The 16941-nt window shown below is 44.5% G+C and overlaps 1 protein-coding gene across 7 annotated transcripts in view; it reads left to right on the top strand.

The window, feature by feature from the left end:
* DAAM1 (dishevelled associated activator of morphogenesis 1) overlaps positions 1-16941 on the top strand; it is a 113580-nt gene that overhangs the window by 83665 nt on the left and 12974 nt on the right. For 4 of the 7 annotated variants that reach the window (XM_075614798.1, XM_075614799.1, XM_075614797.1 and 1 more), the window contains 8 exons: positions 432-539; positions 2398-2427; positions 3109-3141; positions 3602-3708; positions 9198-9282; positions 12146-12252; positions 14167-14255; positions 15380-15548. In XM_075614798.1, coding sequence (XP_075470913.1) covers positions 432-539; positions 2398-2427; positions 3109-3141; positions 3602-3708; positions 9198-9282; positions 12146-12252; positions 14167-14255; positions 15380-15548 — 728 coding nt within the window. The remainder of the gene's footprint in view (positions 1-431; positions 540-2397; positions 2428-3108; positions 3142-3601; positions 3709-9197; positions 9283-12145; positions 12253-14166; positions 14256-15379; positions 15549-16941) is intronic. The other 3 variants (XM_075614801.1, XM_075614800.1, XM_075614802.1) reach the window with 3 other exon arrangements.

Genomic DNA, 16941 nt, shown 5'->3' on the forward strand with positions numbered 1-16941 from the left:
TAATGGTAACTGGGATGTAGATATACAAAAACCTGAAATGTTGGTGCGTAGTGAGAGAGTTGCAGAGCTGTGGGTGTCCTGAAATCTAAGAGCAACAAATTGTGGGTTTTTTCCATTGGTCACTTTTGCTGAAAAATAGTGTTATTTTGCCAACGTGAATTAAAGTTCAACAGTACAAGCCACTTGTTTTGTACGATCTGCCTCTCTTTATTCTTTTCTTTTTGTAAATAATTGCCTTTGAATACGGTCAAACTAATTTGCTGCAGGAAAAAGCGATGCGCGTCACCGGGCATAGTTTAAACATGAAAGATTTTGTTTTGATATACCTACATTTATAAGCGTATAGTACTGAAGAGGTGGAAATTAATATATTCAGACCACTTGCATGGAGTCCGACAGCAGACAAGTTTAATGCGATGTTTACATTTTAGAATAAGCTGGATGGTACCGTGTGGGTGGAGATTGATGACGCAAAGGTATTCAAGATTTTAGACCTAGAAGACATTGAACGCACTTTCTCGGCTTACCAACGACAGCAGGTAATGTTGTGGTGCTGGAATGTGGTGTTCCACGTCGGTTTGATCCATGATTTGCAGTGTTGCCGTGTTTCTGCAGTTACCATAATAGTTAAAACAAATGGAGTTGAATTCAGTATGTTGTAAATTGCACTAAAAGTGTCTATATAGTCGAGTATCTGGATAAATCTTTTCGGGGGGGATTGCCACAGTTTTGCCAAAAAAATCCTTTTTAAAGCTTTGCGCTTTTCTTTAATTTCCTTTAAAGCTGCAGTTCAGTCTTTTTTAAAAAATTTTTTTTTTTTTTTATTATTTTTTTTACTTCAATAGTTTCATGTGGGCAATCTCTAATTACCTAAAGAACTGCATAGCTGCTGGTCAATTCGTTCTCCGTCTATTGATCGGCAAAGTTTGGCGACATCTTTAAATATGGGGAATGTAAATGGTTGTTAAAATAGAATACAAGAAAATTGGTCTTTCAAAGTTGTTTTTTTAAAACAGAGAATGCTAAAAGTATTTTTTCTTACGACAGAACTGATTTATTAAAAAAAAAACACACATGCAGGATATTGCCTGGACTTCAGCTTTAAGTAAATGACCCCCCTATCACATGCGTTTTTTTTTTTTTTGGTGAAAGACTCCTTACCTTTGTAACTGTAAAGCAGAGGTTTCAAACTCCGTCCTCAAGGGTCACTTTTTTGTATATCCCTGCTTCAGCACAGGTGGCTCAGTCTTTGACTGAACCACCTGTGCTGAGGCTGGGATATCCATAAACGCTGGCCTGTTTGTGGCCCTTGAGGACGGAGTTGGAGATCCCTGACCTAGTGGAAGCAGCGGGTCCCGGGAGATGAAATGAACACAAATCAGTTCTGGAGACCCACCCCCTGCTTCCCACAGAAAAAAACAAATGTGTATTAAAATGTTTTACCTTTCTATGGATTGTGATACTTTGCAATGGATCAGCGTCACCGATCTTGAAGGATGCCGTTATCATTGAGCTTTCGAGACCTAACTTCCCTCAATCAGATACACCCACGCCGAAATAAAAACTGGCCTAACATTTGTGTATTAAATCATGTTTTTATTGCACTTCGTCGCCTAGTTGAATCATGTTTTGCCTGCTTGGTAAACGCCAACATCGAAAAAGGGAATCGGGGAAAAAGCAACTTGGGTAGTGGGGACTGGGAGAAAAAGAACGGCAAAAGTGGGTGCTACACGCAAAAAATCCTAGTCAAGGAACAACATAACACCCAGAGGGGCCAAGCACACGAAAACATGGTAAAGATAGAATTCATGCGAAAAGGTCATTTAATAACGGTATAAGTACCCAATGCTCAAGGAGCACCGCACCGAAATGTTGCATTCTTTGACTTGTATAGTCATTAAATGACCGTTTTGCATTCATTCTTTCTTTACTATTTTTTGGTGTTTGCCTGCTTGGCAAAAAGGTTTTGCAGACCAACTTTAAAGGAAAGGGGTCGTGTTCACTAAGTGCTGCTAAGCGCTGGCACTTTTTCGGGGCCCTTCGCTTCAATCCTTTCCACGTGCACACTTTAACCTTGTAACGCGGTACGATGCCGGCTGATGAATCAGATGACATTCGTGTCTTGGATGTCGAGCCTTTTGCGCTTGCACGAGTTTCTAAGCACATGACCTTATAGCCGCTTCTAGGTTCTCTTAGTGATTTGCATGTTCACAATATTACGCCTTGACCACATAGCTGGTTGTATTTGCATTGCTTTCTGCAGCCAGCCAGCCAGCCACGCTGTAATGTCTGATGTATCTCGCTGACTCTGCTTTGGCTCCTTTCTATCTCTTGTCTCTTTGCCGCGGCCGCTGAATTGCACGCAATGATTGCCTTTTCCATGGTTGTGGGCTGCAGGAATTCTTCACGAACAATAACGCCAAGCAGGTAAGTTCGCTGCGGCTTCAATCCTGGCAAAATTACTCAATCGTTGGCTTTAGGAATGAATGAAATGCAAATGAACCCTGCGCTCTGACCTAATGTTCGGTTTAAATGTTAGGCCTTTAAAATAACTTATTTTATTATTTTTTAAGTAAAAAAGGTAAAAAAAAAATTTTTTAAAAAGTAATAAAATTCATTTAAAATAAAAAAATAGATAAAAAATAAAATCTTGATTTTACTTGTTCGGTTGATATTACATGGGTGGCCAACTCCAGTCCTCAAGGGCCACTGTCAGGTTTCAAGAATATCCCTGCTTCAGCACAGGTGGCTTAGTCGAAGACTGAGAGCCACTGATTAAGCCACCTGTGCTGAAGCAGAGATATCCTTAAAACCGGTCTTGAGGACGGTGGTTGGCCTCCCCTGGTCTAATGTATTGTTTTGTTCAAAAGGAAACAATGACCGGAATAAATGGAAGTTAGCTGGCTGATTATGGTAGGGTAAGCACAGCACATTGACGCATACACATTCAAATGATAGCTCCCTACCTAATGTGGCAGGAAAACATTATCTCGACATTGCCTGTTTGCGTATATAGAAACCCTTCATCAGGTTGGTGCCGTGTAACGTTTTACTGAATAGATGTAAAAAAAACAGTTTATTAAGCATGTTATTTATTTTAAAACACAGGTGCTCTCAAGAAGAGCGGGATGTAATACTCCGGTACTGTATTAGTATTTTCTATTTTTAGCTCTTTTTTTTTTGGCAATTATTTTGTATTTCATAACCTCATTAATACAAAGATCTTGTGTTTGTCGATTTTTATTTAAACCCGATGATTGCGCTATTCACAAACTATGCTTTTTGGCGTTCTAACTGTGTGAGGTTAATTAACCCCGGTGTTTTACTCCTAAAACACCTGAAACTCTTTAACGTTCTGCACAGATGATGTTACTTATTGCCACCTATTTTATATCGAAAAAAAAAGACCTTAACGAGATAAATCCGGGCTTTGTTTTTCCATGGTCGGATTTATTTATTTGTTTAGTGCTTTTTTTTTTTTGTCAGGAGAAATGTAAGAAGTTGGGGAATTTTCAAACAAGTATTCGGTGTTTGGAATTCGGGACACATGTATCCCTTCGCTAATGGAATGATCCTAAAACGTTCTCCATGTCCCATGCAGAAAGAAACGGATTCCAGCGAGGATACGCTTTGTTCCAAGATGAAAGTCAAGGAGCTTTCGGTGATAGATGGAAGGAGAGCCCAAAATTGTAATATTCTCCTATCGAGGTACGGCTGAGGTGTCATCCCTCTTTGCTTTTATTACTTTTGATTTTCCTATATATTATCAAGTTATGGTTCTGAACTGGAGACCCAGACAAAATGTGCCCGCGTCTGGTTTTGGGCGCACTAAATGAAGGACGTTCCCTTGGTCCGATGCAAGGCTAACGTACCAACAGTGTACAGTTGAGGGTAAAGGGGATACGCTTTCGTAATTCAGGTTGAAAGACGAAAGCTCTATAAGAAAAGTTGCTATCGTGCAGAATCTGTTTGCTCCTTAAATCTCCTCGATCAGAAGGATGTCACCACATGTAACTGTAACCCGTTAGGTGCTAAAGGAGCCCATGCAAATGCATTGGTTAGCTGGCCACTCCGGCAGCGATGGGGCTGGTGAAACGGGTAATACGCTCATGTTTAGCTAATTAGTGGCGTTTTGTGCGCAGTAAATCAAACGCTTTGGTGCTGAAATAACAAAGCAGGACTCGAGACTTCACCGAAAACGGCGATCTGATCTTTTGAATGCAACTTTATTTGCTTCAACTAAAGAAAAGTATTTGTATAAAATCATTATACAACTGAGAAAGGGGGTTCCTGCACAGTACATGTACACCAGGTCAGGGGCGGCCAATTCCAGTCCTCAAGGGCCACCACCAGGTCCGGTTTTCAGGATATCCCTGCTTCAGCGCAGTTGAAGACTGAGGATATCTGGAAAACCTGGCCTGTTGGAAGCTCTTTAGGACTGAAGTTGGCCACCCCTGTACTAGATAATCAGCAACTGTTCTATGGCCAAGATTGTTTTTGGCTGATCTGGGAGAGTTTATGCAGACAGCTGTTATTATCATTTTTCTTTTTAAAAGACTATCATATTTCTGTGGTTACAGAATCAAGCTGGAGAAACGAAGCGTGAATGTCCAAATATGTTAAAATACAATGAGGCTGTGACCTCTCATCTAGAAAAACATTTTGTCTGATACTCAAAATCAGAAGTGTTTTATTTGGGGGTGGGGGGGAGGGGGAGGGACAAGAATTCTACGCACATTTGCCACCACCTTCTACTGAAGGCCAACCCGGAGAAAAGGGGGAAAAAAACAAAAATCCCGTACTTGATGGCGTTGTGCGGCGGCGTCTCCCGGCATCCTGCTGCAATTCTCCCTCCAACTGCAGTGAGGATAACTGCCTGGCGTCACATGATGATGTGACGCAGTGTAGCGCCATGATGTCGCGTAGCGCCCGCTTGCCATGGCAACACCGCGCAGCCATGTTCACTGCAGTTGGAGGGGGAATTGCAGGACAATGCCAGAGAACGCCACCGCACCCCTCCCCCGCCATTCGGAGATTGACAGCGGCAGCCCGGAGGTAAGAGCCCCGAAACCCGGAGTCTCCCTGATTCTACGTAATAAAACGTTAACTTCTCTCTATGAAGAAAAAACAGTGTTCAATAAAGGAATGTGGTAGAGGGGCATTTATCTATTCCCAGCTAGTAATCTAGCCTAATTCCTAATCATTGTTAGAAATACTATATAGTGACAAAGGCGAGAGAGGGAGTAGAACCTGATGAAGGACCCTGTGAGGTTAGAAAGCTTGTAACATATAAAGTACTTGTTGGTCCAATAAAGGGTATCATACTACTTACTCCCTCTCCATCCTTTGGTACTATATGGAGAAAAAGGACTCTTGATGTACCGGGTACCCGGTGCTTTTTCAGCTACACGGCGTCAGGGAGCTGGGACAGGCACTGGGTCGGAACCGGCGCCAGATAATTTCAGGGCAGCGGAAAATAGTTCAACACTTGCCTGCAGCCGGTGACTGAAGACCGGTGAAGAAGACCGAGGCGACATGTGGGAGCAGCAGCAGACGTCCTGGTGTCGGTGGCAGCAGCCGAAGTCCGTGTTCAGCCGACGGGAGCAGCAGGATCAGAGCAAACCGCTCGGGGAACCATGTTACCGGAACAGGAGTGTTCCTATTGCACAGCCGGCTCCTCCCTGGCTGTCCAGTAGGAACGCTCCTGCTCCGGTCACATGGTTCCCCGAGCTGTTTGCTCTGATCCTGCTGCTCCCGCCGGCTGAACATGGACTTCGGCTGCTGCCACGGACACCAGGATGTCTGCTGCTCCCAGATGTCGCCGCGGTCGTCCTCACCCTGCAGATAAGTGCCGTCCGGGTAAAATGATTAATTTTTCCCGGGTAACCGTTACCCGGTTTTAGAAAAAAAATATAGGACCCGGTACAACACTAGAAAGGACCAACACGGCTACCCACCCATCTTTGCCTATAAATACTGTATGGTGTTTGATTGCCCCACTGTTGTATACAGGCATACCCCGCATTAACGTACGCAATGGGACCGGAGCATGTATGTAACACAGGCATACCCCGCATTAACGTACGCAATGGGACCGGAGCATGTATGTAACACAGGCATACCCCGCATTAACGTACGCAATGGGACCGGAGCATGTATGTAACACAGGCATACCCCGCATTAACGTACGCAATGGGACCGGAGCATGTATGTAAAACGAAAATGTACTTAAAGTGGAGCACTACCCTTTCCCCGCTTATCGATGCATGTGCTGTACTGCAATCGTCATATACGTGCATAACTGATGTAAATAACGCATTTGTAACAGGCTCCATAGCCTCCCCGCTTGCGCACAGCTTCGGTAAAGATAGGGAGCCAGTTTTGCTGTTCAGGACGTGCAGACTGGCGCATGCGTGAGCTGCCGTTTGCCTATTGAGCAAGATGTACTTACTCGCGAGTGTACTTAAAGTGAGTGTCCTTAAACCGGGGTATGCCTGTACTGCTTAAAACATGCATTGTTTAATAGTGCTGCTTATCTGTGCTGCATTGAAAATGGAACAAAATACCCAATGATTCTAGTCTTCTGTGTGACAACCTAGATTTTATTGAAAGGTCTCTTACATATGCAAATAGATCTGGATGCACTGAAACATCATTGTTTTTTTTTTTTTTTTTTGTACTGGAAACCAAATGGATCCGTTTAGATTTTTCACCTAAATGATTATTCCGGAAACTGTGATAGCCATTAGTGATTATTAACGGCCAATTTAGTGACTAACTCGCAAACAAGTTCAAACGCATACTTTGAACAAGTCAGTTTTGTCCATCGCGATGTCTGCAGCATCTCCCTACAGCCAATCAACGAATGAGTACTCGGATTAAAAGAGAATCTCCATGGCAGTCCCAGGAAAGGAATAGCGATAGCATATGTTCTTATTTACATGTAGAATTGTTTAAAAAGAAAACAGTCGTGTTAAAGCTGCCATTAAAAAAAAACGGTCATTCAATATGTGCATCAATACAATCTACACACTGACCAGTGATTGGCTAAGTTGCTGATCGATCCGTTCTCCTGTAATCGATCGCTGAAGATTCGGCTCGGGGTTCACTAAATGCATCTTGGGTCCTCATCTGCTGCACTGACAGCCACAGTTCTGTGACGAAAATCATGTGACCAGGCAGGCACTAGATTCAATTGGTTCACTGCTAGAGAGAAGGCAGGGCTCAAAAAGGTGATGCTGTTGGGGAAGGGGATGTGACTTTGTAAATGGTTGCTATAGGAACAAAAATGCTTGTTACATTAGAATACAATAAAAAAAATCTTTAAAATTGTTTATTTTTTTTTTAATGCTACAAGTATTTTCTCACAGTACAGAACTGATTTATTTAAAAACACACGTGTAGGAGGATATTGCTTGAACTACCGCTTTAAGATAAAGTTTATCGTTTCCTTTCGATGTTTGAGGCCAGCAATGCTGCCTCTATAAACCTCTCTTCCAATCCATTGACGTGTGTATTTTATTTCTTTTGAGCATGTATGTTCTTGCTGTACAATGTGTGTTCTGGTGCTAAAATTCCTGGAAGGGTGTTAATGTCTCTGGCGAGGTGCGGTGTAGTATAGACTTGCAGAAGTTCAGTACTGTCTGCATTTTTTCAGTGATAAGCAGCTTGTCAGCAGGACAGATATATGTTTATCTGCAGCATGTAGTGAAAAAATAGTTCTGACTTGTTCTTCAAGCCCAGATAGTATCTACCTAATCTCTGAACTGTTGCTGACGTGTGCAATGAATTTGCCTTTGATGTATATTATATATTGCAGAAGCAGTAGTCTTGTTGGTCAAGAAGCTGCTGCTTAATGAGGGTCAAGCCAATGAGCACACACTGCCTGCTCCTTGTGACCTTGAGCAAGTCATTTTATTGCCCCGTGCACCACTAATTAATTACATTGTAAGCGCATTGATCCAATGCCCTTTGTTCTTTTATAATGTGGATAGAGAACACACTGTTATTACTTGGTGAAGCTGGGGAGGTTTAATAGGAAGCAATTACATGTGGGACAGGCTTCCTCTGACGTTCTACTCAATATTTTCATGAACTTTGAACTGAGACTTTATTGCATGAAATAGTTACAAAATCTCGTATACTCTCAGGAGCAGGAACCTCACTACGTTCTGTATCTGTTTGCGCGTGTCTGTCCTTATTTGGCATGTAACTGTTTCTGTAATCTACAGCTCTGTACCCCATTGTACTGCGCTGTGGCGTATGTTGGCACTTTTAAAATAAGCGATAATAGGGTTGAATTATTGAGGGTGCAGCAATATCCCATATACAGAATCGTGTCCGTTTACAGTTTTTTTTTTATTATTAACATTTTGTTAAACGTACTAGAAAAAGGGAAAACTGAAAAATAACAACCGGCACATTTCAATGCAGTTTTAAAAGCAAATCTGTAAAAATCTGCTGTCTGAGTGTTATCGGAGTGTGTGAAATATAGACGGCAAAATTTTAATTTCCGTGTCCTCTTCCATTATTATTTTAATCTAAAAAATGCAAGAAGGTCCATTTTTTTTGAAACCCACCTCTGCTCAACAGCGTAACCGGGCCAGCCCACATCGTTTCACTTTTATGTAAAATTGTGTTTTTGAAAGAAAAAAAAAATGTCTTCAAGTAACGGAATAAGCAAAGTGTCACGTTGGCCATACACATTTAGGACAGTTATACAAAATTCCTTTCAGAACAGAATACCAAACTCCCAGAAGCTGAATGTTCTCAAACACCCCTGACTTCTGTCATGCAAAGCCTGTCTCGTATTTTAGTACAGGGGGCTCAACTCCAGACCTCAAGACCACCCGCCCCCCCCAAACAGGTCAGGTTTTCAAGATATCCCAGCTTCAGCACAGGTGACTCAATCTGGGACTCAGTATTCGACTCAGACACTGATTGAGCCTCCTGTGCTGAAGCTGAAATATCCTTAAAACCTGACCTGTTGCGGGGTCTTGAACTGGAGTTGGGCACCTCCCTTGCCTTAGTGCATGACATTTAAACATGAGCCACTTTGCTTCCGGTAACCTGACACCCCTCGTCCGTTCCTAAGTATTACATGGATGTCATGTTACTGTGTCATTTAAAGGCCTGTAGCAATGTGCTCACACCATTCATTAGTTTTTTGTTTTTTTTACCTGATTTGATATTTACAGGTTGAAGTTGTCCAATGACGAGATTAAACGTGCCATTCTGACAATGGACGAGCAGGAAGACCTGCCCAAGGACATGTTAGAACAGGTGAGTAAGACACTTCCCCGGATTTCCTGTTCTAGGCATTGTCCCATTTTGCCGGCCAGAGAGCGTTGCAGAAACCATTACCTGCGTCATTGAATAGCGCAGCAAAGATGTCTCGTGGAAACGAAATATTGACTGATGGGACAAGATAATTCCACAATGCCGCAGGATTGCAAATATTTCATGGGCAAAGAAAGTATTTAAAGAATGTGTGCTATGTGGCAACACAAAATATGGACCTCACTTTTGACCTCTACAATTGTTCTGTGTAAGTTGCAAGTTAATATCGTGCTGCTGATTCTTTGATGCCGTTGCAAAGTTATTTTGTCGCAACTCTTGCTGAAATATATCTGTGCCAGCAGGCCGCATTTGGGCATAGTGCTACTAGGCCCGAGGCTGGGGCGGCAAACCTTTGGGGAGGGGCGGTGCTGCCCTTACAGAGGCCCCGCTCTCTTCCACACTACATTGAAACTGATTGCTGGGGGAGAGCGGGCGGTCTCTGTAAAGGTCTCTTACTACCTCCTGCAGCGGTACATGGCGACACGTTGCCACGACATCACATGGTGTCCCGTTGTCATGGAAGCGCGCCGGGACGCTGCAAGAGGTGGAGGACAGGGCCGGCAAAGTGCCAGGCAGTGGATGCATTCATTGAAGTTGCGACATTTTTGGGGATGTCCGCGTCTGCCTGCGACAAGATGAGGGATTTATGGTGCAAGTGGAAGGAGTTAGGGCGGGGTTACATATACATATCGGCGCAGGTCTGTGTATTAATAAAATCTGCAACTTGCGTTACTTTTCTTAATGGTTTTCTGCGTTGGTAAGTTTTCAGCACAAAATACTAGCGCGGTATGTGTCATTCTAAAACACTTCTAAATTCTGCAATACATTTCATAAATATGTCGCGTTTCAGACAGGAAAGAATTATATATATTTTTTCTCAACTCTCACACACCTTTATACATTTGACTGCGGAAGTGTAACATTCATTTTATGTAGCACCTGCAGTATGCACAGAACTTTACGCCGTGCGTATAGTGCCCGCGACGCCGCCCAAAAACAAATACATTGCCGCCGCCGCATGCGCTTATAGGAAGCGCGACGGCGGCAATGCGATGGAACGATGTCGCGGACTTTGGAAGCCGGGAATATTTGATTTTTCAAGGGCTGTCGCCTCATGTGACAGCCCCTGAACAAATCAAATGCCCGGAAGCCCGCGCCGCCGCAAAGCGAAATATAGCTTTTGCTTTCGGCAACGGTTACGTCGCCGGTCGCGGGCGCTATACGCGCGGCCTTAGGCTGGGGCCATGGTGCCTTAAGGCAGTGATTGCTTCCATGCGGCGCGTGGGCGGAAGCGGGAGGGGGCGCGCGTTGTGCAAGAAGTCAGTTTAAACTGATTTCTTGGCGCGACAGGCCGGTCACGTGAGAGGTTCGCCCGATGAGGGTGAACCAGCTCTGTGACGCCCCTAGGCACGCCACCCCACGGCCCGTCCACCATGGTCAGGGAAAGCACCCGCTTCACGCGGGTCACTTCCCAGCCCCTGCGCGGGTGAAGGCGCCGTGGCCCCAGCCTTACAGATGAGCATATATTAAAGTTATACCGTACAAGGCTAAGAATACGAGATGAATAATAGATGTATGAAACAGAGTATCCCTGGCGTGAAGTTTACAAACTAGTTGGTATGGTCAGACACCTATAGGAACAGTGGGGGTGGAATCCTTGTTTTTTAGCCTGTTTAGTCACACATTATGCATACAGTACTTTGTAGGTAGGTTTAGTTGGAAAGTGGGTCATTCCGAACTTTACTGGGGAAATAATTCATTTACATTCATCATATTTTTGAGTCACGACAGCCATGTCTTTCACTATTCAAGTAGATCAGGGATCTCAAACTCTGTCCTCGAGCCACCAACAGGCCAGGTTTTATGGATAACTCTGCTTCAGCACAGGTGGCTCACTGAGCCATAGAGCTGCCTGTGCTGAAGCAGGGATATCAATAAAACCTGGCTGGTTGATGGCTCTTGAGGGCGGAGTTTGAGACCCCTGAAATAGATATTGTTATTATGAACACAACTTGGAGAAATAGCTATGCAGATTTTTTTTTCCATCTACATTTGCTGTTCTTTAATAAAATAATAATTACTCTTGTAGGTATCAGAATGCTACAATTCTTGCGCTTACATATTGTTTGCTAAAGAAATGTTATTTTTTCCTGCAATTGCTGAAAGATTTGTCTGAAATGAAATAATAATCATTTTCTGGATTAATCTGGAGTCCCGATTTATTGCACGTTAGTCCCGGCTGGTGAATGTTACATGAAATCACAGGTGCGGTGATTAGGGTTTTTGCCAGTAATGGCTCGCTGCCTAATTGCTTATTTGCTAGGTTTATGTGAATGTTCATAGTCGGGGAAACCACGCAGACATCCACGTGTGTCTTTGCTCTTGTGCAGCGAGGCTGGATTTATGACTGGTGTGTCGTAATTTCCATGTCTAATCCAGATTTGAATGTAACCCTCTTTCATTGGAAAAATAGTTTGCTTCATATTCTTTAGAAAATAAATTGTTTTGCCGCATTTCACAAATAAGATAGCGGTACGTTTTTGGAGATTAAGAAATTCTCTTTTCAAATGAAACCGTGGCAAAGGGTTTCTGATGTCACCACATACACACATACACATATACACACACGCGTGTGTGTGTATATATACACACACACACATATCTATATATATATATTCTCACACTCTCTCACTCACACTCTCACTCACACTAACTCTCTTTATTGTACTTGGTTTAATTTGTGAATTCTGCCTTCAAGATTTGATTTGGACAATATTAAATTATCTCTTGTTGTATCACCTTTCAGCTCCTCAAATTTGTTCCTGAAAAGAGTGACATTGACTTACTGGAAGAGCACAAACATGAACTGGATCGTATGGCCAAAGCAGACCGCTTTCTCTTTGAAATGAGCAGGTATATCATCCTAATATCATCATATATTTTCCCCCTTGCATAGGACTTTCAGTGGAGCCACAGTTCCTACCCACGTTGACCAGGAGTCACAATGACCCCAACTCCAGTCCACACTGGCCACTAACAGCTCACTTTTTCAGGATATCCCAACTTCAGCGACTGAGCCACTGATTGAGCCACGTGTGTTGAAGCTGGGACTGATTGGGCCTCCTGTGCTGAAGCTGGGATAGCCCTAAAACCGGACCTTTGGTTGCCCTTGTGGTCTGGAGTTGGCCTCCCCTGCTGTAGACCTTTCCAAAGTCCTTTTTAGATGACTTTTCCAAGGTCCCAAGGAGAGCCGACACTGTGGTTCAAACAAGGGTAGCCCACTCACTGCTGACAAGGCCGTGCCATTACCACTGGACGACTCCGTCAGCCTTAAACGTGAAGACTGCCACTGTCCTTTTCCCTGATGCCTTCGTCTTCTCAGCCTCCAAATGTCACCCATGTCAGGAAGCCGTCGTAAGTCTCTGGTTGTGTAAGATAATGGAAAGCACACACACGTTTAAGGGAAAACCTAAACCCGTGCAGGATCTTTGGCAAACACCAGCTGGATAGCATTAAAGCTGAAACGAAAACTGCTTTGTCTCGTCGGTATTCCCCACTGACTCGTGGCCCTACATTTTCCTTTGTCCGGTAAAGCCTGGGAAATAAGAATCCTATGTTCCCCCCAGCTTCAAAAGATTTCCGATATGTATATATTGTTGCATTATAGAAATCATTCACGTTCCATTTAGAGCATTTTGTCACCAGAGAGGATCTCGGTTTTACACTGCTCCTGTAAGAGAGGGGGAGGGGGGTGGCGCACAACCAAAAACAATGCAAACAGGTACATGCAAAAGTGTCATTTAATGAACACAATTCAACATGATTCAACATTTCGGTGCGAGCCCCTCCATCTGTTCTTATAAAATGTTGCCGGCAGTTTTTATGGTGTTAACTTGCTGGTTGCGAGCCGGACATTTGTCACATATTTAAGTAAAGCTTAAGACTAGAAAGAAGTTAATTTCTCCGGCCAGTGTGAGTAATGGAATAAGCACTCGGAACAGAAGCCCTAACCACACTGCCAAGCATCTTATTGCTGTTTTATAGGAATAATAAAATATGGATGACTAATACAGGCCACCAAGAAAGTGCTGGAATTCGTTGCAAGCTTCTCCGGCATTTAAAGAGATTTAAAGTGTTCCCTAAAGAAATGTAGAAAAATCCAAGTTGTGGTTCTCATCCCTCGTGATGTAGTAAAAATACACACACAACGCACCCACCACAAACACACACACCACCCCTCCCCCCTCCCCCACACCACACCACACACACAGCCAACCACAAAGAATCCAGAGTGTATGAGATTTGCAGACAAACAAAAATATATATTAATGACATATTGAAAAATTGACGTTTCGGTCCATGGTAATCTTCATCAAGGTCCCACTGTAAAATGCGGGCGGTCAACTCCAGTCTTCCAGGGTCACCAACAGGTGAGGGTTTTTAGGATTCCAATGATTTGAGCCCCCTGTGCTGAAGCAGGGATATCCCGAAAACCTGACCTGTTGGTGGCCCGTGAGGACTTGAGTTGGCCACCCCTGCTGTAAAATATTTCCGCAGTGCTGGTACCTGGTGTGACATTAAATAAGGAGATCAGATCATCGACCCACGATATGGGCCAGGAAATAACTCCCTGGGTTGGATTTTGTACTTTATTTTAACTTCTTTAATATAATTTGAACACTAGAGTTGCAAAGAGCCGGCTGTGGAGCACGCAGTTCTAATGCACCCGCTCACCATAAATAGCAGTCGGCACTCTGGCCGGTTAAAGACGCATTCCAGCCGGACGTTCTTTGCACCTTTTTTATGATCATATCTCATTTGTTTTAGGATCAATCATTATCAACAGAGACTGCAGTCCTTATACTTCAAAAAGAAGTTTGCTGAGAGAGTTGCTGAAGTGAAACCAAAGGTGGAAGGTAGGTTCTTTGTTTTGTGTAGTCACATATCTCTTAATGCATGCCCATTACAATCCGCGAGCCGCAATCCCCACCCAAGAAAGCTTACCTGAACTGGAGAGAGGGGTCCCTCGGAGCTGATCTGGGGACCCTCGATGACCACCTGCCCCCGGGTTCCCTGTTGTGATGTTTGACACACAATCCCCTAGAAATATAGCCAATGGTCTCTCCCAATGATGTCACAACTTTCTATTGGCTGCTGGAGCTGACTGCGTGGCCATTTTGTTTCTATTTGGACAAGTACTCTTGCACACTGGACAAAATTGCCCATTGATCAAGAACCGTGCCGGTTCCCTATTGTGGTTAGCTAAAAAAAAAAAAAGCAAACAATATCTTTTTTGGTGTAGATTAACTCGTGGTAAACAGAGGCAAAGTTTGATGTTATGGTGGGGAAGGGGGGCAGTACTTTCTTAACGAAAAATGAGAAATATTCTAAAAACAAACATTTCTATAATAGAGAGAAGATCTCATATTTTTCTATCTCATTGTTTTTTTTTCTAAGGCTCTTCCAACACTGTTGGAAAGAGCGAAGTGTTGGGAATTCGTCTTAACTTTTCCTGGTCCTAATAACAATAGCCTGTTCTTGTATAGCGCTGCTAGTTTTTACATAGCGCTTTACAGAGACATTTTGCAGACACAGTCCCTGCCCCGTGGAGCTTACAATCTATATTTTTGGTGCCTGAGGCACAGGGAGATAAGGTGACTTGCCCAAGGTCACAAGGAGCCGACACCAGGAATAGAACCAGGTTCCCCTGATTCACACTCCGTGCCAGTCAGTGTCTTTACTCACTGAGCCACTCCTCCTGAAATGAAAGGCAAAATGCTCATCCAAAAATCAATGGATTTTATTTCCCGAGTTAGGTAAAATGGTCGTCTGCCGAGCCTCTATTCTATAGCGCAACACCATGTAAACAATGAACGTGTTTGGAAGGGGGGAAACAAAAACAAAGTCCTGTTTCCATGAGTCAAGGCTAGGACATTTTGGAGCAATAACTTAAATCCTACATCCGTGTTCCATTACTCTTTGTGTCAAGTCTTTGTGTTTCCAATAGTCCAATGATCCTAAAATCTGTTCTTTCTTACAGCAATTTGTTCAGCTTCAAAGGAGGTTCTGCAAAGCAAGAGCCTGAAGCAGCTGCTGGAAGTGGTCCTGGCGTTTGGGAATTACATGAACAAAGGCCAGAGAGGGAATGCTTATGGCTTCAAAATCTCCAGTTTAAACAAGATCGCAGATACCAAATCCAGCATTGACAAGTGAGTCCCAAACTGGGTTGATGAGAGCCACCATTTTTCTGCAACTCCTAGATCACGCGCATTAGGCCGTGATTATATCTAAAATCGCCCGACCAAAAAAACAAAGTGCATGAATCAAATGAAACCTTAACATACCTATCGCGACGCCGCGCAGCGCCGAACTGCGAAGCGGACGGCTGGTGAGGAGACGTGGAAAATTTGTTTTAGCCAGGCGACTGCTGAGTCACGTGAGCGGTTCAGCCAATGAAGGCGAACGCTCCCGGTCACACCTCCCTGTCTCCTCCGGCTGCCTCCTGAATTCAGTTGAAGTTGTCGCTTTGCTGGATGGCAGCGGTGACGTCACCGGATAGCGCTGCCGCCCTGCTGCGTGTGTATAATCGTGGCCTTAACAAGGCACAGGACCCCATGTCAAAGAAAGCTGGGACAATGGAAGACCATCTGCGTCCCATCTTCACTCTTTCGCTGTGCAATGCGCTGCCGGCTCCTCTGGCAGAGAATCGGGGTTCATGTTATATGAACATTTGTGCACAACAGGAAATGCCTCTGTAATGATTCTTACTAGAAGAGGCTATTCTGAATCTAACCCAATTACAGTATTCCTTTAGGAAGCGCTTGGGTTTTCTTGCAGCTGACCTCTCGGGGACGATTTGTGTACAGAATGTATAGTTGGTTATCAGCTAATTTCCCCCAAGAATTGTGGGTTATTTCACGCATCCAAAAAAATGGTTCTGGAGGGGGTGATATGAGGTAATGCGAAGAGCGAGAAACCCTGATGACATTCAGCTGTTTTGCAATTTTAAAAGGGAGTGGGGTGGCCTGGTTGGTTTTAACCATATATGTGGAAAATTAGCCTTAGGCTAAGGTCCCGCTGCCTCAGACCACGCGCCCGCACTGCAGACAGGCGGCGCGTGGAGAGGCACTTGACCGCGATATGCGGTCTGTAGGGGGCAGGAGTGGGGGGGCGTGGTAAAACGGGGGCAAGAGGGGGAGGCGGCGCCGTGGGGAGCACCACGCGCCCACGAGCTGGCCCCTTCACAGCTCCCCCCATGGAGGCACGTTAGTGATCGGGGGCAGGAGGACACCTCCCCGCACCACCCACTGAACCACCAATGCAGCGCCTGCCACTTCCAGCCACCAACTCGAGCCCTCCAACCACCTCTCTCCGTCAGTCCCTCCCCAGCTTTCCCCCTGCACGCTCAACACGCCCAAAGCGGGCAAGTATGGGGCCAGCCACGCTCCCGCCAGCCACGCTCCCGCCAACCCCTCCCCCCCCCCTGCGCCTACCTCCAGCCCGCAGTCACAGGGATCAGAGGCAGTGGGGGGGAGCCAAAAAAAACAACGATTGACCCCGCTCCCACCTCCCTGCCAGCAGCAGCCACGGGGATCGGAGAAG

This window comes from Ascaphus truei, chromosome 9, assembly GCF_040206685.1.
Source record: "Ascaphus truei isolate aAscTru1 chromosome 9, aAscTru1.hap1, whole genome shotgun sequence".
Classification (NCBI taxonomy): Eukaryota; Metazoa; Chordata; class Amphibia; order Anura; family Ascaphidae; genus Ascaphus; species Ascaphus truei.